Raw genomic sequence first — 19,226 nt, 5'->3', positions numbered from 1 at the left:
GTATTGATGTAGTTGGAGCTGGCTTGACTCCCAATACATGCCCCAAATACCGTCCTTCACAGCAGCACAGGAGGTGAGACGGAGACGCACACCATTTTGTTTCCTAAACGCATTTACAGTGAGGAGAACTCCCTTCTTATAAATGTTATCAACTCACTTTTATACCTTAGCAGTGTCTTGTTATCCATATTTAAGTTCTCTATTTTATTGCTATGATATTCCAGTGAGGTTGGAAATGGATCTAATAAAGATAAGAGGCAGAGGATGACTTTGCTCTATAGTGTCAGATTTATTTACAGATGTCAGTGGGACAAACTCCTTTGTGCAAGTAAGGATCTGTAGTCATCAACATTTTGCAGAACAAATAGCAATGACTGTAGAATAGAGGTATGTAAAAAACAAAGCAAAAAGCTAAATTCAAAAGCCTCATTTCAATACTTTAGCTATTTATAATATATTCTTGAAGCATAACAGTGGCATGACAATGGGGGAAAAAAAACATGCTACTGCGTACCAGAAAAAAGTATCAATGTTGCCTGTTACTCTCACCAGTCGCCACAAAACCCTTGCAGAAATGGTACATTCCAGAAGTGACATCATCACTGAACCAGGATGTCAACAGCTCAAAGACAGTAAATTACTACTACAGTTTAGCATGAACAACATTGGTTTAAAGCTGCAATCTGTAACTTTCATGTCCTGCCCGGGATTTGAACCCAGGCCCCCTGTGCAAATGCCAAAATGTCTCACTGAGTTAATAGGAGCACACCTGCTTGCTTAGGGGAGACATTTTATTTTGACCTTCAGGCAGTATCACCTGTCAACCAGCAATGGTTTTCCCTGACAGGATGTACATTTCTCAACAGAAGAGCAGGGAGACCAAATACAACAACCACAGTTGTGTTAGACATGTTACTCTGGTAAAAAAAAAATGAATAAAAAAAGTTATGGATTGCAGCTTTATAGCAGAGCAAAATGAAACCTTGCTGTTGGAAAATTAAACAATTTCAGATTAGAAAAAGCAGTTTACTCTCCTCCTGTCAATATCAAATACAATTGAATTAACAAGTTCTTTCAAATTGAAAGAAATAATAATAAAAAAGGTCAAACTCAAGTGGTGAAAATGCCACAAGCAAACCAGTTGCAAGCTCACACCTTCTTTTAAGAAAACATTAGCGCACACAAAGGAACGTACCACCCTATCTAGTACTATGGATCAAAATGACTGGTGGTTTTGTCATATAACGTTAATGCGAGGACTTGAATGAAAACAAGACAACTAGCTGTTGATCCATTCAGGCTCGTCGCTGACAAGGCATTACAAGCCACAGCATCCATTACAAGATATTTTCAAAAATAAAATTCAAAACACAAGCAAAACTGACAAAAGCAGTCACAGAAATGCTTTGTGCTTTAATTGGACCAAAGGGGTTGTTGGGTTCTGGAGCTGTGCTATGTAGAGAGGATGAGGGAATGAATGCCTAATTTATAGTCGACTCCATCACACGACAGTGTGACTGACAAGAACTGATTGGTCTGCTCTCTGTGTCTCCTAACTAAGCAATTATTTCAATCACAGGAGGGACTGTCAAAGAAGCTCTCATTTGGTGATGAAAAGAAGACGGTCAGACGAGTTCGTCAAAAGGTATGTAGAATAATATGAATCCCTCACACAGGGCCAACGGAGCATGAGTTCAACATTTCACTGCAATACCTGACAAATAAACCCTTCTTGATTATTGAGTTCCGCTGGGGTCTACATGCAGACTGCAGAGACTTACAAAAATGAAAATCCTGTTGTTCACGGGCCGATCCACGACCAGAATCTTAAGAGCTTGAGTCAGCCATACAGAGACACCAACCAACACCCAGGCCGCACCCACCACACGTTATCAGTACTTATTAGAAGCATCTCTGTCATGCAATGGAGTATAAATTGAGCTTAGTTCGGTTGGAGTATAAATAGAGCTTAGTTCTGTTGTTGATTGTCCAGTTCTCCGTCTCTGGAAGGTCTCTGGGAGGCAGAGGAGACAAGAGGAAGGTGAGACATCAGGTCGGCCTACCCGGGCAACAGGAAAATGGAAATGGGGGAGGATGGCAGAGTACGAGGGATGGGGTGTTCAGGTTGATATTAGAAGCCAGAAGGCGTCAAAACATTCAAGTCTCGGGGTTTGAGTTTGTGTGGCCGAGGCTGCTTGGCTTCCAAGCCTGACATGCCCATCTTGGGGGGCATGAAGTTGGCAGGGTCCTCTACCTTGAGGTTGACCTGAGTATTAATAGTCTCCATGGTGCTGGACTTCTGCAGGCCAAAGTATGATTGCAGTGAGAAGCCTGAGAAGGAATATGAGAAGATGGAGGAGTCAGTAAATATAGATATGGCAAAAGCAAATACAAAAATCAAAAAACCTTTTTATTACATTTTCTTTTATAAAAATTGAACCGCCACAACATTCACCACGGTAATACAAAATTCATACCACCCCAGCCTTAGTGCACGTTGTGTTCATGCAACATTAAGTTGCACCTTGTGAACCCCCAACACTCTATGGGCAACACAGCCAGTGCTACAAAAGCCCTTCTACAAAAATAAATAACAGCAGGGGAAACAAACGCAGATTAACAAAGAGTACATACCTGTGCTGCTTTCACAGCCTGGGTCGGTGGGGGACTTCTGCACCATGGGCCGCGTTCCAAATAAGCTCCACCTCTCTGATCCTCCTCCTCCTCCTCCTCCTCCTCCTCCTCCTCCTCCTCCTCCCTCATTTCCTCCCATATCTATGGCGTGGTTGGCACCGCTCAACTCTGGGACGGTGAGGAAGGGCGCAGATCCAGGACTCAGGTTGAACCAGCTCCTGGATGTCCAGCCAGGACAGGAAAAAAAAAACATAAAAGCAAATATCAGAGACACGTGTCACAAGGCTTGTGAAGTCATACAGTGTTCTGCTGATATGTGACACCCGGACCGTGTAGCAGCAGCTACATTTAAGATGTTCTATAAACATAAGCTAGGGCTGTCACGATTACAAATTAAAGTTGACGATTAATTGTCACTCAAATAATTGCGATTAACGATTTAATTGCGTTTGGCATTGAACATTGGAACATATGAATAACATTTTTATTTCTGTTTGCCTTTTAGGCTTCGTAATGAAGAAATTGCACAGGGCAGATATGAGAAATTATGAAATATAGAAAGAAATTATTGACATATTTAATAATTGTTTAATTTTATTTTGTAAAAATAGCAGAAATATATGGAGCGTTGTAAGCTTGTAGATCAGATTTTTCTGTTTTTTTTTATATTTGAAAATATATGAACATTTTTCTACATGGAAACGATTATGACGACGATTATGCAAAAATAATTGCGATGATCTCAAATAATTGCGATTAGACGATTATGTATATAGAAACTATCATCGACTGACTCGTTAACCAGATCCAAGGCCACTTCGAGAATATGCTTTAGGCTGTGCTAACCAACTGGATTCTCTTTGATGCTTCTCGTCCTGTTAGTGATGAAGAGTAGCTGCTGGAACTGAACTACCGAGGGGTGTTGAGCCTCTCTGATAATGCTGGCTTGCGGTCCTGACATCACTATGGTGATGTCAGATAGTGTCAGACGTCTCTATATATGGAGCTGCCTATGTTAGTTATGTCCAAATATGGGACCATGACGTCAGTCCTGGACGTGATGGTTATGTCTATACATGGAGTTTCTGGGAAGGGTTCGCTGATGTCAGACTCCGTACATATGGCACGTTTAGGTCTCTATGACGACTTTGCAGGTATATTGTCTCCATCTATGGGGATCTCCATATATAGGCTATTGCTGGCAAATATGCCCTGAATGTTTTCTACAATGTAATAATTGTGACAGGCCTCAACATAACATGAAATGTGATCATATATGATGAACTAGGACAGCCAAATGTATCAGTTTAGCATGTGACGATGCTCACCTGCGGGTGACTGAAGGTGATGCGCGGGGACTGGCGCTGGGAGTGACACAGGGGGTGACGGATGGGGTGCCACACGGGGTGGATTGAGCCGATGTCGTAAGCCTGTCCTCCTTGAAGTCCCCGCTTGGCATTCTCAACCTCTGCATAGACAAAAAGACAAAAAAATAATAAACAAACCTCAATATCCATCAACAGTGCAGAGTCCTAACTTTGGACGTGATTGAAAACAGACTGACAAAGTTGTCCTGTCTGTATGCTAAGAGACAAAGACCACTGAGTACCCAGATATAAAATGTATTGACCACTTTTCAACCTGTTGTCCCTATTTTGGGCATGTCGGTATAGGTGAACATATTCAAAGATATATATTTTTTTCATTTTTATTAAATATTTAAAAAATAGCAGATCTACAGGTTTAATATGGGATGCATCAGCAGTTTGGTAACAGGTGTATATGTGTGTCTGTGGTGGCCCATCGGAATAAACAAATAAGCAAAGTAAAGTAACAAAATAAACAACGCACAAGACCTGGCACCAGACCCATGTCCTTCCCAGTCACTGCATACTAAAGTTAGATTTGCACAATACATTTGAGTTGCTACTAGCAGGGATTGTTTTGCCACAGTCATGTTTCCTTGTTTCGTTTTTTTTTTTTCTTGCGCTAATCGGTACAGGAGTACTAGCACTCCAAATGTAGTTGTATTTTATACAATAACAATGAAGGCTTTCTGCTCTATATGATATTTTGACAATGGATCACATACAAACACACTGTGAAGCAATCTGGAAAACATTATTTACACGCAAGACTTGGCGTGTAAATTGTGTGTTTCTTACTGCAGTGAGTGACTGGAAAACACAAAACCCACCCGTCAACATTCTGGAAGACCTAGAAGCTGTACAGCTCCTACCAAGATAATATTACCTCACATCAAGCAAGACTCACCTGTGTTTATACACTCGTTTCAAAAAGATCCATGGTAGGGTTTTTGGGATGTTTAGTCTCCATTGTTTGAGTGCAAACTCCCAGCCCCAACTAGCACACTCTCAAAGCTCATATCATATCTGGCTGGTGGTCCAGCATTCTGTTCAGAGCAGTGGTCACCGTGCTAAATGATGACCTTTATTCTGACGCAGCAACTGGCTGGCCTTTTTGGAATCGCTCGCTGCTGGACCTGCTGCCCCTACATCCCCCACCCCCAAATGCTTTGTGCTTAATCAACCTCCTGCATAGCCCATGAATGTAGGCCAACGCATAGCTATAATACATTTGTCTACTGTATCCTACTTACCGTATGCAGGACAATTTCGTATTCTACCTCTGAAGCATGCAGTTAGGTTTCCCCTTTAGTGTTGTTATAATGAGCCCCTTTTCTTCACAGTAGTATGAGTTTGTTGGATGGATCATTAATGACACACTTGTTTGGATCGTTGATTATATCTAATGTTATGATATAAGACAGTTTGTTTATTGGTTACATCTAATTTTATGATAACTAAGACCGTTGGTTATAGCCCTAGAATGGCTGTGATATGACATACATTTCATGTATTCCATATACACAGCCATAGATCACTCCTATGCCCCATCGACAGGTCCGTTCGGTTGGTGCGGTGTAATCAATGACACCGGTTATTTCTGTGCCCCATATGTATGGGCTCACAGGTGGTCCCTGTGAAACTCGTTGGAAAGTGGAGATATTTGACTAAATACACGTTTTCTGCCACAACTTTCAAACGGATATGAAAGCAATTCATTATTAGATGAGTACAACCATGGGAGGGCAATGGGGCATAGGAGTGATCTATGGCTGTGTATTTGGAATACATGAAATGTATGTAATATAACAGCCATTTTAGGGCTAGGTTGGTTATATATAATGTTTGTTTGTTTAGATGCTTGATAATGTTATTATGACTACTAAGACAATTTAGATCAGTGCTTCTCAAACTTTAAAACCCCCCTTAACTCTGACAGTATACAAATGGAACCAATTTGTCAAGAGTTACAGACTTGAAAGGGTTCATTTGGAACCCCCTCAATGAACCCTTAAGAGTCCCTGGATCAACCCTATTTGAGAGCCACTGGTTTATATGCTTGGTTGTTATATACAATGTTGTGACACACAGCTGGGTACCTGTTAAAAGCCACCTCCCATTTGCACAATAGGGAGTAGGCGCTCCTTGTCGCTTGTCAACAACAGCTGACCTACTAACGTAGTAGGTTGAGGTGAGGCAGAGGCTCGGTGTTGCCAAGTCCGCTTATTATAAGCGACTTTGGTCTTGTTTTTCTGTAAAGTCGCTTGTAAATAATGGTAGTTGCGTTTTTTTTGGGGCTTGTTTCTAAAGTGTAGTTGCTTAGTATTATATTTCCATGTCATGGACCCCCAAATTAATATGTATTTGTCCCTGAGCCCCATCTTAAAAGGTTTGCGCCAGGGAGCCCCGCATACCAGATTTGTGGTGTTAGAATGTTAGTAATATTCAAAATATTCCAATTTTATTTCAAGATTTTTTTTTAAATAGCCGATCTACAAGGCCGATCTACCACGCGTCGCATCGCGACGTGTTGTGAGCTTGTATGCATATAGGTTTAAAAGTGCTCATGTGGCCTAAGTTGCTTCTTTTGGGCTCGTTTCCCCAGACCTTGTTTTTCTTTAGCAATATCTGGCAACACTGGTTAGCTTAATAGCTGTCAACCTCCACAACGTTATTATTAAACAACGTGTCATTAAGCTGTTAAGATAACGTTGTTATTTAGCCAACAGTTAGCAACGTAGATGTAGCTATAGGCTAATTGATAATGATTAGCTATAGCAGGCAGGCAGCTAAGAAAGACCAGTTCAACAACACAGATTAGATCCACTAGCACCGTTAGCTTTAGTGCTAATGCTAGCCAGCCTGTGGCCTGGGTCTGGCTCTCGACAAAAACGGCAATCATGCGATTAGAATTAAATACATTACAATACCTTTTTATGATTAGATTTCTTTTACTTTCCGCTCCAACTCGCTTTTCCATTGTATTCATATTTATATAAGTTTACAGAATCAAACCGTTAACGAAAGCACAAATTGTACAAACCCGTACAAACTGGTGCTTCTTACTAAAACAAAGTTGCTGTGTTAGAAGTCCTGTTATTGGTCCTTAGGTTTGAAGCTCTGCGATTGGTGTTTTGTTAGAAGGCCTGTGATTGGTCCTATCGGAGGTACGTCGAGGGCGTTGCCGTTGCCTGTCAACTGCCTCAGCAGTGGACCGATTACGCAATTTGTTTACCAAATTCCACCTCCATAAATTCTGAATAGAAATGTGTATACAATAAAATAAGACTGAATAAATAAATAAATAATATTCATGCAAAGCCACATAAAAATATTTTGATGTATTATACCCAATACTTATAATAGCCTACTAATACAAATGAGACCATTTATAACAAAATTAATCATATTATTAATCTAGAACTGATTGGCCTATTATTCTAAATCCTAACCCTAGAATGGCTGTGATATTACATACATCAGAACAGATTCTAAATCTAAATCCCAGCCCATTTACTTTGGCCCAAAGATTTAGGTCAAGGTCTTTTACTTATGGCAACAAGAAGTTCATGTTGGTTTTAATGATTAGGTGATGTTAGGTAAATTATTGATTCGACCAGCAGGACAAAACTGATATCAAACAACACCAGACGATGGCGGTAGTGAGTCAGGAGGCGGCAGAAGGTATATATGGTGGCTGCCTTGCATGGTTTGCTGTACCGTTGTTGTATGAATGTGTGGGGGGGGAAAGCGCTTTGGATAAATAAATGCACCATTTACGATTTATTATGAGCATAACACAGTCCTCCAAATAATTCACCAATCTCATTTTCTATATCACTCCGCATGAGACCACAGAATTATCAACTGCATTGTGAAATGTATGTACATGCAGTGGTGTAAAGTAACTAAGTACATTTACTTAAGTACTGTATGAGTACACTTTTGATGATTTTTCACTTTACTGGAGTATTTACCATTTTCAGTACTTTTACTTCTACTCCACTACATCTTTACTTTTCAGATATAAATTATGATATTATGAAACATATACATTAACCACATTAACCACTTCAGCCCTATTTTATACATAGGCTATTTGAAAATCGCGACACGTTGTGAGCTATTTTCAAACATGTTAGTACTTTTACTTTTGGTACTTTAAGTATATTTTGATACCAACACTTTTGTACTTTTACTCAAGTAAATTTTGAATTACTTAACGGAGTACTTCTATATTGCAGTGTTGATAATTTTACTTAAGTAAAACATTCGAGTACTTTTTCCACCACTGAGTACATGGTACTACCGTTTGGATAAACTTTAATCATGTCCAATAATATTTATTTAATTATTTATTTATCTACCTATGCTGCTACACCAGCCTCTGCAATCTATATTGTGTACTTTGTTTATTGCATATTGTATATATTTCTAGATATTTCTGTTCATCTTTATAGGGTATAAATAAATACTGTAGTTACTGTAAATAATTTTAATGTTTCTATAGTGACATTTCAGTGTAATGCACCAACCTCACAGATACAAATTCCTTGTATGTGCATACATACCTGGCAATAAAAACATAATCCTGATCCTTATTCTGAATAATATTTTTTTGATTCATTCATTGCAGTGGCAATGAGCTACCGCATTCAAGGTGACAGGACCATTATGGACATAAATCTTAGACTTTATTGTGTTTCATCCTTGATTGTTTTTACACACTATTTTGTGGCCTAGTTTCACCTATATTGACATGCCCAAAATAAGGACGCTAAGGTTGAAGTGTTTAATCAACATGATGATTTGTAGGCTATATGCAATCCAAACAAACTAAACTAAACTAAACTAAAAGCTGAAGACAAACATTAGGGAACCTAGTTGGTCCTATGACAGCAATCAATGGACTACATAACACTGTCCCATTGGCTCCAGAGGGGGTGGGACATTGTGGGCCGGAAAGATAGACAAAACTAGACGCGTCGCAATTCAGGGCAATTGCAAAGTGTGGTTGCGCCGACGCGATTCGCGGGTCGGTGCCGCCGGGACCCGAGTAATACGCTGGGAGGAATACCGTCGGAGGCTGCGGCAATTACATTGTCACGTCACTCCTGAGATCACTTGCTTTTCATTTTGAGAGGATTGATCCCCCAAAAATCATGTTTTTTCATAAAACGGTTACGTTTTGGGCATTTGTGGCGCCCTCTATGGGTCAAAGTGGAAATTATTTTGGGGATTCGTTGAGTAAACCACCCTCGACATGTGATTCAAATTTGGGATTGACCGGACGTTTCGTTCGTGATTTGTAGCATTTTTGGTAAAACGGGCCCCTCCCACTAACTTTGGAAGCCATTTACGGACGAACGGTAAGGACTATCAAAATGCCGTTTGGATATGTTTATCGCATGGGCCCAGAGATCATGTGTACCGATTTTTGTTAAATTTGGACAAAATATATGGGAGGAGGAGCTAAAAGTGTGTTTTGAAGAAAATTCAAAATGGCGGAAAATCTATCCTGACGCAAATGGGCGTGGCCTATATGGGGAGATGCGTCATGACCCAAGGAATCCAGGGGAAAAGAAATTTAGATTTTACGACCTACGGTTCAAGAGTTATAGGCCAAAACGTAAAGGGGGCTGTTATAGCGCCACCATGTGGCCGAATGGTGTGATAATTTTTAAAGGACTAAATTATGAACCTCCCCTACAAATATGGTAACTCTAGCTCTTACGGTTTCTGAGAAAAAAATACTTGAATTTGAGTTTTTTCACTTTTCCATTAAAGCGGATGGGGAAATTTAATGCACTTATAAATCAATATCAATTAAACTATCTCTTAGCAAAATACAAGCACACGATTCCCGCTCAAGACGGTCATTTTGACATATGGCACGACATTGGGGGATAAAAACTGTGGGAGGAGATGCGGTTCAAAGTATTGTTTATCTAGGAAAATAATAAAGCCGGAGGATTACTATAGTCTGGTTGCCCTGTTAGGGCAACCACACTAATAACAGAGGTAACACAACCTTATCATACACACAAATACTCACATTAAGAACTCGTAAGAAGGTTATTTCAATTTCCATTACTAAATGTAACATAGAAGGGCCATCACTGGCGTTTTATTTATTTAGCTGGAGGAGAATCTTTATGTACTTTTGTATTCGTATTGTATTGTTTTGTCTCCACAGCTCACACCAAACCACATTTCAATCAATGTCTCATTGAAATGGTAATAGTATTGAGTCTTGAATTGTATGGAAACTATTTTTTTAATCCGGTGACACCTTCTCATACTCACTGGCGTGTCATCGGCCAGCCGATGGAAGTCAACCTCCTCAGCAGCGAGGCCTTTGTGGGGGGAGTAAGTTGCAGCCTCTGTCAGCCTGGCCTGCTGCTCAAACCTCTGGAGGCTCTCATGGGTCTGCCCTTTGGAAAACAGTCAGAAATGGGTTATAGGGTTAAGCTTAATTTATAATCGATCACATCATATTGCTTGCCCAAAAGAACTGATCGGAATCTGAAGCCAACAACGCATTGCAATGCAACAGAATATGACTTAGGGTTCAAAGCACTCATTGTCTCATCAGTGCTGACAGGCAGAAACCTTTTATGGCCAAAACCTTTCAGGAAATGGAAAAAATAAGTTCCTATGGATCCAGCGTAGTTATTATTTAGTCACAAGCTCTTGTTAGTACTTTTCTTTGGTTAAATATTTATAAAAACCTACAGACAGACTTAACCACTTTCATCCTGGCGTCCCTATTTTGAGCATGCCAATAATGTATGTATGTATGTATATATATATTTAAAATAGCGTAAATAGCAGATCGGCTATATTTTCTATTTTCTTTATCGTGCCACTGTCATATGACAAAGTATAAAATACAGAATTCATTTATGAAAAAACTGAAAGATGATATGAAGATACAAGGTTTTTGACTGGCAGCAACGTTACTTTGCCACGTACTGTTTTGAACACGTATCATCTATGATTCAATGAATTAATGTGTTGTCAGTGCAATGGCTTTGGTGACTTACTGATCATGAGCGTGCTCATCAGAGAGGTGGCTTTGGCTTTCACCACAGGGGGCGAATTAGCTGCTGATGTTGTCTCAACCGCCACCTTCACACCACTGTTCTCTTCCTGGTCGCACAAGTGAATTCTGTTATTGCAGTAGTTCATAAACTATTTACATAACAGAGTAGGAGCAAGTGGCCCATACATTAGCCAACATTCAGAAAAACTATCCACCTGCACACCACCAAGATCACATTCCAAATAATGTAACAAATCATCTAACAACAGCAGGGGGCGTAGCTTGACTTTTTTTCCTGTGGGTTTTTGTATCAAAGGGGCCCCTGTCCTGAAATGGATGTATCATATGCAGCAACTAATTTCACTGGTTTAAACGACATTTACAGTATGTAACCGACTAAGATAGGCCTACTAATGAAGGAAACACTGAACGGCCACAACTGTGCACATTTTGATCCATATAAGGCCATTAAGACATTTAAAGGCTTAATATTATAACCCAACAACCCTATGCAAATTACTCCACTGAACAACAGTTGAGTTGTATGTAATTGCGGCACAATCTTTGTTTCCTGTGTAAACACACCGTTAGGCTTACTATTAGGAAAAGATTCAGGTTGGGGATACGGTTAGGTTTAGGCATTCAGAGGTTAGGTTTAGGAGTTAGGTAGTCAATAAAAATGGCATTCCTAAAATTGCTGTCCTCAAATGTTTGTCCTCACAAGTATAGTAATACGTGTGTGTGTGTGTGTGTGTGTGTGCATGTGCGTGCGTGCGTGCGTGCGTGCGTGCGTGCGTGCGTGCGTGCGTGCGTGCGTGCGTGCGTGCGTGCGTGCGTGTGTGTGTGCCTACCTGAGTACTAGGTAGGTTGAACCTGCGCCGTGGTTTGACAGGGTCCCTCCACAGGTGATTGACACTCATGTCCAAAGGTGGTGAATGCAAGGGGGCGTTTAAGTGGTCATCATAACTGAAAGTGCGCCTCATTCCAACCGGAGATGAGAAGAGCCCTGATGGCATTCCAGACTCCAGCCCTGGGTGGTGGAAACCAGGAGCAAATGAGTGCAGTAGGCGGAGAATGTGAAGATTTTGACACCACCATGTCTACAGTAAATGTATCAAGTACTTCTATTAACCACTATCAACCTGGAGTACATACTCTGGCCATGACATTATAGGTGTAAATGTACCAAAATGAAAAATAAATATTTTTTATTTTCGTTGTATGATTACGTATACAGGGCTAAAAGGGGAATTTCACTTTAAAACATTTAATGTCTACTCTGGCATTTGTGAGCATCCCACACAGTTTTTAAGTTGCTTAATTCACATGCCCCCCTTTAAGCCCGCTCAACTTCAAATTCCATGTTAGTCTTTGTAACACACATCCCTGGGTCTGGTGATATTACCCAAGCCTTCTAATGAATGGGGAGACCTTCATTTTTTATTTAACAATGTAATGTTGCATAAAGCAGTCCTGATATTGTAAGGTCAATGTCACCAGTCACCAGAATGTTTTCAGTGAGTCTAACATGGAGTTTGAAGTTGAATTGGCTTATGTTCCCATTGCGATTACAACTGCAGACTCACTCCAAATCTCACGCCGTAATCTGAAGACTTCAGACTCCACCTTAACCCATAACACTTGCCGTAGCACTTGACCTAGCCTAGGCGACCTTATAGGCTTATGCAAAGGCTAAAATGTAATATAGATAGCATGTTATGTAGACAGATGCCAGGTCATTGTTGACCTGGCATCCTATAGTGTGTATAGTTTCGATGTACAGATTATAGATTTTTTTGGATATTCTACTAGACTGATGATAGGTTATTGTCTTACCTATGATCCTAGATTACTATTTCTATGCATATGATGTATTACCATGTGTTGTCCATGCTTACTGTAAATCGCTCTGGATTAAGAGCATCTGCTAAATACCTGCATTGTAAATTGTATATTGGAGGGGGGCCTATCTGATCAAATGAATATCAAATGTTTAATATTGAATCAAGCGACTTAAAAACTGTCTGGGGTGCACACAAAGAGTAGACATGCAAATTACCGCAGAAGTGTTTTAAAGTGAAATTCCCCTTCAAGTGGTTAACTAGAAGAGTACAATGAATTGAAGAGAATAGAAAATTAGTTACCTGGCATGTCTCCCTTTCTGGAGGCCATTTTACAGTCAGATCAGGCACTGGTGACTGGAGTTAAAGGTCCTCTCAGCTTTGAACCCCAAAACTGCTTATTCCTGTTTACCAAATAGCACAACAATGTCATGCCTATACTCCACAACCTAGGGAAGACCATATCATAGGCTATACCAATTAAACTGCAGGGTTAAATAAGATGTCATACTGTCTGTTATCGGTAAATACGGCAAAGGTTCTGTTTGCGTAATACTGTTACAGTACTGCATTCTCTGAGCCTGTTTCTGAAATAGAACGAGGGAGCTTGGATGCCTAGAGCCAGCATGGAGAGATCACTTTACTGGATGTCAGAGAAGTGTTTAGTCACACTCACATCACATGCTGTAATACGAGAGAGAGAGAGAGGGAGAGAGAGAGAGAGAGGGGGAGAGAGAGAGAGAGAGAATAAAACTTTATTGTCCAAGAGAAGAAATGTGTCTTTGGCACTTGTGCCAAAGACACATTACTTCACTAAGTAATGTGAAGTAATGTGGATCTCGGGAAGTTGGTAACCACATGAGAACGGTGTGGTTTGCGAGATTAGCTCCGGACATGCATAGTGCAAAGTACAGAGAGTTATTGCACAGTCACTTTTCACTGTTATTTAACAGTCTGATGGCCTGTCTGGAAAAAAATGTTCCTCAGCCTGCTAGTGTGCGCTTTGAGCTGAGGATCTTCCTTCACCCTTTTGGACTTTAGAGGAGAGCAGTCTTTTGTGGGGGTGGGTGGGGTCTTTAATGATCCTCAGGGATTTATTGAGGCAGCGCTGGGTGTAGAGGTTCTCCAGTCCATCTTCCTTATTACCCTATAGCCGTTTTGTGCGTGCTGGCAGACCTGCTTTTCAGCTGCACTACCACGTTGTCAAGACATGCTGTAATTCCATATCTAATTATGCTCCCTGGGATGGTTGCAACTTTATCTGCAGGCTGCTCACTCCGTACATACTGTAGCCTTTAAATAGTAACAGGAAAGCTGGGCGCCAAAACATTCTAGGCACTAGTGGAAACTGGGAACCTTGGAGGAGTGGGTACAAGGGAAATGTGGGTGCCCAGATTTCCCTTTCCTGTATTCCTTTAAATGTCTACACAGTGATACATGAGAACTGGGTGAAGTGACAGACAAGATTTGCACAATTTTTATTTCACAGTTCTCCCGGGAAACTGTGAAATGAAAATTGTGCAAATGTCTGTCTGTATGCTTGACAGCATCTCTTGTTTTAGAAACCATTATGTAGCGGTAATGGTGGGGGCATCTGAATGCAACTAAATGTTGTGAATGCTAATAATGTACCTCATTGAATTTGTTCATAATCATGACTCATGCTTAGAAATGGGTTCCAACTGGGGAATGGGCCCAGTTTATCCCACAACATAGTGCAGTTCTCCCTGAAAGACCTGTTCTCTGGTACCCAGTAGGCTATTCACACTCAGCATGTCTAATTACACTACTTTCCTTTCCTTTTCACTACTTTGGAGAGGGAAACTGCTGAAAGCTAATTAATCATCTCATAGTGGACTAAGGTCAGCCACCCAGGTGTTGCTATGCGCATGGTCTTATGACGGTGTCCCGCGCTGGTTATTTTCTATAAACTAATTCTAACTAACTAGCTATTGACTATTTTTCAACACCATGGTACGAAAAAGTATATATCCAACTCCTCTTATGGTGGGTGCATCATGTTAAGAAATCTGTGCTTCTGTCCTTTTTCGTGAGACACAAGTCACGTAAAAGTCTTGCCAAAAAGAACAGATCTAGCTAGCTTAGTTCAGTTGTTGTCGGCAAGCGTCACAGACAGTCGTGCACCGTACGGAGTGTAGCCTAATGTATATAGATAAATAAACAGCTCTTCCAGTCTTCCCACAAGCTGTCAGTGACAGCGGATAGCCTACTGTTTCTGTGCGTCAGGGCTCCAAGCACACTACGGTCGTCTGTCACGGCCGTCATGGATGAACTTCAACCTGGTGTTTGCACTTTCTCCATTTACGGCCCGGACATCTACATAAACGTTCAACTTTCAAATTTAAAGTGCTTACCCCATGGCCACGGATGTTAAAATCATGTACGGGGATGCAGAAGTACCCGTATGTTCCGTATTGTTCAATAAAGAGCATTTTAATCAGATCAATGGCCATTTTCTCATAGAGTTATATGCAATACACCTTCCAACCAATAAGGTCGCGTAGTTGAAAGCATAATGGTGAAAATACGGAGAAAATGGCCACCAATCGGATTAAAAAGCTTTTTGTTGAACAATACGGAATATACGGGTACTTCTGAGGACCCGAACATAATTATAACATCCGTTGCCATGGGGTAAGCTCTTTATGTTTGAAATCTGAACGTTTATGTAGATGTACGGGCAAAAAATAGAGAAAATGCAAACACCGGGCTGAAGTTCATCCATGACGACACGCACTGTGTGACTTGCAAAAAAAAAGCAATAATTGCGAAATAATGCAGAGATTTAGCGATAGCCTAACTGAAAGCATTTATCTTCTGCGAACAATTTAAAATCAAACTAAGTCCTACAGTAGCCTATGTATTGCTCCATTTACATTATTTTCAAGTCGGTTGCTTCAATGCTTTTCTTGAATTATTTAAAGTAGCCTAAGCCTATAATAATGTTTCATGATCAATGTGTTTTTGAATAATGTAATGTTAAATCGTGAACATGATTCGCATAATAAAAGGTCGCATAAACACGCAGTATCGACTCACCACTACAGGACAGCCTGCATCCACTCCACTTGCAGTCTTGCTGTTGCAGGTGATTTTTTTTTTAGATTCTGTCGTCTCGGTCTCATCGGAATAAACAGTAATAGAGGACCAATGACCTCCAGTGGACGGTGGGTGTGACTGTCTAGTCAAAATGTCAGGCCATTTTCAGTGGTGGATTTTTTTTCTTTTTACTTAAAGGTAGGGTAAGCGATTTTTTTGGCCATTATTTTTGTTGTTGTTAAAAAGTTTAAAGTAGCCTACTATATTCTGATAGTAATCATTGCTACAGAGCGTTTGTTCGGTCACAGGGGTCTCTCCAGCTCTTTAGTAGTAGGCTACATTTTCAGGTAGGTGACAAAATGTAAGCCAATCAGGAGAGAGCACTGAAAATGCATTTTCTGTTTAATAAAGAGCTGGAGAGACATGGGAGACTCCTTTTACCGAACAAACATTTAACACACCTGCAGTGCAGTTAATACTCTGTTTTATTTTATTTTATTTTTTGAATACTTTATTTAGAAGTTTGCAGAGAACATGGAAGTACATGGAAGTAGGCCACAGTTCACAAATACAAGGTCAACTAGACGCGTCGCAATTATGGGAAATTGCAAAGTGTGGTTGCGCCGTCGCCGGTCGCATGTTGCCGCCGCCCGGACTTGAGGAATATGCTTGGAGGAATACCGTCGGAGGTCGCGTGACGTGCCATTCGAATTTGGTGCTGATTGGATCCTGTGTTCGTGATACATGGCGTTTTGATTTGAAGAAATAGGCCCCTCCCACTAAAATAAATAAGCCCCTCCCACAAATGTAGCGGGCCAATGACATCGTCATGTCACTCCTGAGATCACCTGCTTTTCAATTTGAGAGGAGTGATCCCCCCAAAAATCATGTTTTTGCATCAAACGGTTACGTTTTGCAGAGTTGTGGCGCCCCCTATGGCTCAAAGTGGAAATGCTTTGGGGGATTTGTTGAGTAAACCACACTTGACATGTGATTCAAATTTGGGATTGACTGGACGTTTCGTTCGTGATTTGTGTTTTTTTTTGTAAAACGGGCCCCTCCCGCTAACTTTGGAAGCCATTTACGGACGAACGGTAAGGACTATCAAAATGCCGTTTGGATATCTTTATCGCATGGGTCCATAGATCACGTGTACCGATTTGTGTGAGATTTGGACAAAATTTGAAGGAAAAGGAGCAATAAGTGTGTTTTGAAGAAAATTCAAAATGGCGGAAAATATATCCTGACGCAAATGGGCGTGGCCTATATGGGGAGCTGCGTCATGACCCAAGGAATCTAGGGGAAAATATTTTTTTATTTTACGACCTACGGTTCAAGAGTTATAGGCCAAAACGTGAAGGGAGCTGTTATAGCGCCACCATGAGGCCGACTGGTGTATAATTTTGTTTAATAATTTCGCACTAAATCATGAACCTCCCCTGCAAGTCTTGTAACTCTAGCCCTTACAGTTTCTGAGAAAAAAATACTTGAATGGGCATTTTTTCATTTTCCCATTAAAGTGGATGGGAAAATTTAATGCACTAATAAATCAATATCAATTAAACTATGTAACCAATCTCTTAGCAAAGTACAAGCGCACGATTCCCGGTGAAGCCGGTCATTTTGACATATGGCACAAAATTGGGCAAAAAAAACTGTGGGAGAAGTAGCAGCCCGAAATACAGTTTATCTAGAAACATCAACATATGGTTTTTGCATCAAAAGGTTACATTTTGAGCATTTGTGGTGCCCCCTATCGATCAAAGTGGAAATGCTTTTGGAGATTTGTTGAGTAAACCACCCTCGCCATGTGATTTAAATTTGGGATTGACTGGACGTTTTGTTCGTGATTTGTGGGCTTTTTTGTAAAACGGGCCCCTCCCTCTAATTTTGGAAGCCATTTACGGACGAACGGCAAGAACTATCAAAATTCTGTTTCACTCCAGATTATCGCATGGGTCCAGAGATTATGTGTACTGATTTTTGTGAAATTTGGAGCAAATATGTGGGAGGAGGAGCTAAAAGTGTGTTTTGAAGAAAATTCAAAATGGCGGAAAATCTATCCTGACGCAAATGGGCGTGGCCTATATGGGGAGTTGCGTCATGACCCAAGGAATCTAGGGGGAAAATGATTTTTATTCTAGGACCTACGGTTCAAAAGTTATAGGCCAAAAACGTAAAGTGGGCTGTTATAGCGCCACCATGAGGCCGACTGGTGTAATGTGTTTTTTAAATAATTTCGGACTAAATCATGAACCTCCCCACCAAATCTGGTAACTCTAGCTCTTACAGTTTCAGAGAAAAAAATACTTGAATTTGAGTTTTTTCACTTTTTCATTAAAGTGGATGGGGAAATTTAATGCACTAATAAATCAATATCAATAAAACTATGCAACCAATCTCCTAGCAAAATACAAGCACACGATTCCCGGTGAAGCCGGTCATTTTGACATATGACACTAAATTGGGAAAAATAAACTGTGGGCTGTGATACGGTTAGAAATATTGTTTATCTATAAATAAAGAAAGAATAAAGTTTCTGTAAAACAATAGTCTGGTTGCCCATTCGGGCAACCACACTAACTAGGATTGAAAAGCCCAGAAAAGCTGCAAAATGTACTTAGTTTACACCACTGCAAGCGACACCGTTGCGCGATGACGGAGGCCATCAGACTGTTAGATAACAGTGAAAAGTAAACTGTACAATAATAACTGTCTGTACTTTGCACCATATGCACTTTCTTTGACTGATATTCTTGCCCTGTGTTTATTGTCTATTGAGTGTTTAGTTCGTTTTATCACCTTTTTATTATCATGTTTTTATTGTATTGGAGCTTACAGCATATACGTTTTTCACATAGGCTTAACTGCACTTAAGTACAATTTTGAGGTATTTAAAATTGTATTGGAGTATTTCCAATGTTCAGTACTTTAACTTCTACTCCACTACATCTCAGGGGGAAATAATATACTTTTACTCCACTGCAGTTATTTGGAAACTTTAGTTACTAGTTACTTTGTTGATTTTGATTATTATTACAAAACAAACATTACCCACTTCAGCCCTAAACTTCGGCCATTTGAAAATAGCAGATCTACAAGCTCACAATGCGTTGCATGCAAGCATTGAGCTTGTAGATCTGCTATTTTCAAATGATTTTTATACATATAGAAAACTTGTGAAATGGGACATTCTGCATACTGAGTACTTTCTACTTCAATTGGTACATTAAGTGCATTTTGATACCAATACTTTTGTACTTTTACTCAAGTACATTT

General features: G+C 40.3%; 1 protein-coding gene across 3 annotated transcripts; it reads right to left on the bottom strand.

Moving 5' to 3' along the window:
* Nucleotides 1–265: 265 nt before the first annotated feature.
* Nucleotides 266–16,034, bottom strand: kiaa1191 (KIAA1191 ortholog). 3 transcript variants are annotated; one of them, XM_080416400.1, is made up of 9 exons: nt 15,948–16,034; nt 13,191–13,291; nt 11,898–12,076; nt 11,048–11,153; nt 10,308–10,435; nt 3,963–4,102; nt 2,759–2,852; nt 2,635–2,728; nt 266–2,331 (listed from the first exon to the last, which is right to left on the bottom strand). In XM_080416400.1, exons 2-9 carry the CDS (start codon nt 13,216–13,218, stop codon nt 2,132–2,134), a joined length of 969 nt encoding a protein of 322 aa, XP_080272526.1. In that variant the 5' UTR covers nt 13,219–13,291; nt 15,948–16,034; the 3' UTR covers nt 266–2,131. The 3 variants fall into 3 exon arrangements, with proteins under 3 accessions (XP_080272526.1, XP_080272528.1, XP_080272527.1); XM_080416402.1 differs by having other exon boundaries at nt 11,898–12,068; XM_080416401.1 differs by lacking the exon at nt 15,948–16,034 and having other exon boundaries at nt 13,191–13,331.
* Between the last annotated feature and the right edge of the window lie 3,192 nt (nt 16,035–19,226).

This window comes from Gymnoscopelus braueri (assembly GCF_963280865.1).
Source record: "Gymnoscopelus braueri genome assembly, chromosome: 20".
Classification (NCBI taxonomy): Eukaryota; Metazoa; Chordata; class Actinopteri; order Myctophiformes; family Myctophidae; genus Gymnoscopelus; species Gymnoscopelus braueri.
The sequence above is the reverse complement of the archived record's forward strand: the minus strand, read 5'-3'. Positions and strand labels throughout refer to the sequence as shown.

What these genes read in the sequence shown, in the direction of transcription:
- kiaa1191 (XM_080416400.1), bottom strand. Translation starts at nt 13,218, where the DNA reads ATGGCCTCCAGAAAGGGAGACATGCCAG. An exon ending in GGCTGGCCGATGACACGCCA is followed by an intron (nt 4,103 to 10,307) that starts GTGAGTATGAGA and finishes TTGTCTATGCAG; the next exon opens with AGGTTGAGAATGCCAAGCGG. An exon ending in TCACCTTCAGTCACCCGCAG is followed by an intron (nt 2,853 to 3,962) that starts GTGAGCATCGTC and finishes CTGGACATCCAG; the next exon opens with GAGCTGGTTCAACCTGAGTC.